The following is a 4,624-nucleotide window of genomic DNA, read 5'->3' as shown; positions in this document are numbered from 1 at the left end:
AACAGTCCAACAAAGCTTTAGTAATTTAAACAACATGAAACTGGATCAAAAACAGACACCAATCAATAGAAGAGGATAGAGCAACCAGATATAATCCCTCACACCTATGATCAATTAACCCATGAAAAAGGAAGCAAGAGTATAAAATGAAGAATAGACATTCTCCTGAATAAGTAGTGCAGGGGAGATTGATCATGTAAACGATAGATTAGAATAGATCCTCACATTGTATACAATCCATAAGCAGAGAATATCTTTCTATTTATTAGTTTATTTTATTTCTTGCACCTGTAATTTATAGATCTATATTTAGATCTTTTATTTCACTTATCAAATGTATTCCTAGTTTATTCTTTTTGGTATAAATATACACACAATTGTTTTCCTAATTTCTCTTGCTGATAGTTTGTTGTTACTATATAAAAATGCAATGGATATTTGTATATTGATTTTGTATTCTGCAAGTTTACTAAGTTTGTTCATTATTTCTAACAGTCACTGGAGGAGTCTATGGAGTTTTCTATCTATGCTTAATTATGTCATCTCTAAAAATTTTACTGCTTTTTTACAAGTTGGATGCCTTTTATATTTTTTCTTGACTAGTTGTTCTGGCTAGGTCTTCAAATAGTGTAATTTAGTACTTGTGAGAATGAACTACCTTTTCTTATTACTGGACCAGAGGAAACCTTCCTGTATGTTAAAATTGAACTTGATGATTGTCATGGGTTTTTCATATATGGTTTTTATTATGTTTAATTAAATTGTATTAAAAGTGAATTTGTTAAGAATATTTTTATAAAAAAGTAAAGATCAGATTTGTGAAAAATTTTCCTACATTTTTTGAGATTGATGTTTTTGAATTCTCTGCTTTTTCAGGGATTGTATCACATATATTGATTTGAATTTGATAAGTAATATTTATGAATCAGGACTAAATCCCTCTTAACTATAGTTTATAATACTTATAATATGTAATGAATTCAGGTTGCTAATATTTATTTAGAATGGAATGTTCACATACTGAAAGAAAAATTTACATTACAGATTGAGTTTACATTTATTTATTGAAAAATTTTATCCCTCATTTTTAATTTGGCTTATGTTTAAAGGAATTTATTTCTAAATAAAGAATATAACTTTTGATAGAACTGGATTTTCTACAGTTTACTGATACAGAACATAGCTATTATATACATTTAGTGAACAAAACACTTGCCTTGAAATGCCATATTTTACTAACAATGTCAAATGTTTCAGGACTGAGATACATATTCCTTCCAAAAATGCATTACCTGGTCTTTTCCACCCCAAATCACATATAGTGTTATTTATTTGTTTTTTGATTGTTTGTTTACCCCTTAATGGAGGCACTGCTGATTGAACCCAGGATCTTGTGCATAAGTGTACTTATAAACATCATTTTAGAACACTTAACAGAAGCCACAATTGAATGGATTATAAAGATGGAAAGAAAATTTATTGTTTCTAGGGACTGAAAAACCTCTGATTGAATGAATGGCAAAAATAAACATTCGTAAATATACAATAAGTTTCTCTCTTTTGTAATTTTAGAGTAGAATATTAAATTACATTTGTTTTACTTATAGAAATGAACTACAATTTAAATCAAAAATTCCGCCTTTTGGGATTTCTTAAATTTGATGCATTATTTTTATCTAATTTTATTTCATAATTATTTACCATTTATTTATATACAAAACAAATAAACTGACATTTAATCTGCTCATGTTTTGAATATTGAACTACTTATTATATAGTACACAGATAAATACCTACTTCCATTTCCTAATCAAATTATGTTTCAATTTAATTACAAATGATATTGAAATAGATATATATTTTCTGTACAAGTTTTACACGAATTTCACTTTAAATTCCAAAACTTTAAAGTTATTTTATATAATTTGTGCTATATTTATACTCTGTTCACAAATCTGGCATAAATTTCAATACAAAAGTATGGAGATTGATTTTATTTCATACACCCCAAAACTAAATTATTTATAAAAATGTGTTGGGATAATATTTGCAGATCACACTGTAAAAAAATCATCCTATATGTTTCATTTTAACTGGATGAATGACAAGTAAACACTGGCTGAATGTTACACTTGAGTTGCTGGGATACCAGTCGTTTTGTGATGTCACAGCTTCTCAAGTTGAGAACCATTGTGAAGGCCTAGCAGTTTATCTGTTCAGGCCTGCCAAAGCAGCATTTGAAGCTGCAGTGCTCAAAATCATGCAGATTAGAAATGTAGCTGTAGAAAAAGTTATTTGAGATGGCACATATTTCTTCAGAAATTCAAGATATGTCTCATAAAGATGGACCAACTGGCTCAGGAAACTCCGGTAGATCTCTATTGTGTGATCAAACATTCTCTGAGGACTTGGACTTGAGTTCTATGATTGAAGAAAATGCTTTTCAGAATTTGTCTGAAGAATCCTTGATAAAAAGACCATGCTACACACATTGTGTCTCTGAACCAGATGAAGATAATGATTTTGGTTCTCTGACATTTCCAAGAAAGCTCTGGAAAATGTCTGGGAGTGACCAATTTAAATCCATCTGGTGGGGTGATAATGGATCTTCCATAGTGATTGATGAAGTTGTCTTGAAGAAGGAAGTTTTGGAAAAAAAGGCCCCTTTCAGAATATTTGAAACTGGAAGTATGAAAAGTTTACTTAGACCCATTAACTTTTATGGGTTTAGGAAAGTGCGGCAGAAATTTCAAAGATCTGCTTGTCTAGTTGACTTTCTAGCAGAAGAAAAAGAAGCCTCTGTTTCAAGCAAGGTATACACAAATTTTAGTTACGAATTGGTAACTTATGTATAAAATTTTATTTTGTACATCAATCTATGGTAATATAAATGTAAAGCTAGATTTTGAAAATTGTATAAAACTATTAAGGCTAAAATACTTTACTCTAAAAAATGAGGACAGGGCCTTAATTATTCAAGATTATGAGAAACTTTGCTTACAACTATGAATCTTTCCAGAAATTCATATAAAGGTATTAAAGCTGCTTTTCAAAAGTGGCATTCACCGTTTCTGTAAATGCTAACATTTAAATTTGATGACTATAATAATTAAATGTGTATTTTCCAAATAAGGAACTTCAAAATATTGTTAGCAATGTTCATATTTTGATGATATTATCCTTGTATAGTAAACGTGGAATCAGGTTTTATACGTTAGGCTTATTGTAGTCTTGTATTTTGGTATAAATATTACTAAAATGTTTCTCCTTTGTTTATAGCTGCACTTTTATCATAATCCAAATTTTAAACGAGGCTGTCCCCAGGTTTTAGTGAGAATAAAAAGAAGAGTTGGGATTAAAAATTCCTCTCTGGTATCTTCATTGCCTGAAGACTTCAAAGAGCAGCACTTTAAAGCAGGGTATAATGTGGATAATAATAATTCTGAATTTGTGGCTGACACTATTGAAGAAAGTGCATTTTTACCTTCTGCAAATTTAAACATGCCTCTAATGAGAAAGCCCTCTACTAGCCACATAATTGGTGATACAACTACCCCGATCAGAGGTGATTTTTCTCCTCCATCATCAATGTCAGACCAACAGAACAAATTGCAGTGGATCAACGAGCTATTTTCAATCAGTTGACCACTGTCCATGGGCACTCTCAAAGCAGTTACAATGAAATAAATGGCCGTGTTGTGAACTCCATTTGAAGTAGAATTTCTACTTCTCAGTAGAGTATCTTATCTCCCAAACAGAGCAATTATTTTGGACTGATGTTGGAGCCTTCTACTTTTCCAAATACATATCAGAACATATCTGCAAATGAAGGTCATTTTCCTAAACTTCAACCAGGGTGCAACCCACGCTTTCCAGTGCCAGTGATAGCTGATACATCAGCTACTTCCCTTTCAAGGCCAACTCATCAGCCATCTTCAGTTTATGAACGTCATCCTAATAACAACTGATCTACCAGAGAACTACCAGATTATGCAGGGAACAAAGATTATAACTGATATTGGCAAATGTCGACAACTATCTGCTATTTTCTTGTTTGAACATTAAACATAGATGTGTACCTGTATTTTCCTTAGTATTTTTTAAAAGAATTAAGAATTAAATGGGAGACTAACTTGCCATTCAAAGAAAAAAAGAGATATTTGTTTGATATGATCTTAGATGGAACAGTATGGGAGTAAATTTAAATATTTTCATGTAAGGAAAAAGAAAAAATGGAAGAATTTGGAAAAATAATAAAACATGGAGAGAGGGAAAAGTACCAAGTGGTTTCTGGTTCATCCTGGAAAGTATTAAATGTGTTAAGTTAGGATAGTTTGGAACAGGAGATACATTCAGGAACCGGCCCAGGGATCATGGTCTCTGTTATGTCATCCCTGGAATCAAAAAGGTCACATGATGTATTCTCAGATGGCACATTCAGCATGTGGTAGAATTTAAGAAGTAATTTATCTATGGTCTTCTTTGTGATGTTCTCAAAGCATTCCAATTGGTGCTTTCATTTCCTGCCCTCAAGAGTCTACACTATATTTTCTAGTTATTAATTTATGTTGCTTTTATGTTCCATCCAAAGAAGGTTACATCCTCAGGGTGAAACTTAATGCCT

At 31.2% G+C, this 4,624-nt stretch overlaps 1 protein-coding gene across 1 annotated transcript; it reads left to right on the top strand.

The window, feature by feature from the left end:
* The first annotated feature begins 2,083 nt into the window (after positions 1 to 2,083).
* LOC140692717 (heat shock transcription factor, Y-linked-like) lies at positions 2,084 to 3,922 on the top strand. Its single transcript, XM_072957030.1, has 2 exons — positions 2,084 to 2,813; positions 3,280 to 3,922. Exons 1-2 carry the CDS (start codon positions 2,301 to 2,303, stop codon positions 3,643 to 3,645), a joined length of 879 nt encoding a protein of 292 aa, XP_072813131.1. The 5' UTR covers positions 2,084 to 2,300; the 3' UTR covers positions 3,646 to 3,922.
* Positions 3,923 to 4,624: the final 702 nt, after the last annotated feature.

Source organism: Vicugna pacos, unplaced genomic scaffold, assembly GCF_048564905.1.
Source record: "Vicugna pacos unplaced genomic scaffold, VicPac4 scaffold_16, whole genome shotgun sequence".
NCBI classification, from domain to species: domain Eukaryota; kingdom Metazoa; phylum Chordata; class Mammalia; order Artiodactyla; family Camelidae; genus Vicugna; species Vicugna pacos.
The sequence above is the reverse complement of the archived record's forward strand: the minus strand, read 5'-3'. Positions and strand labels throughout refer to the sequence as shown.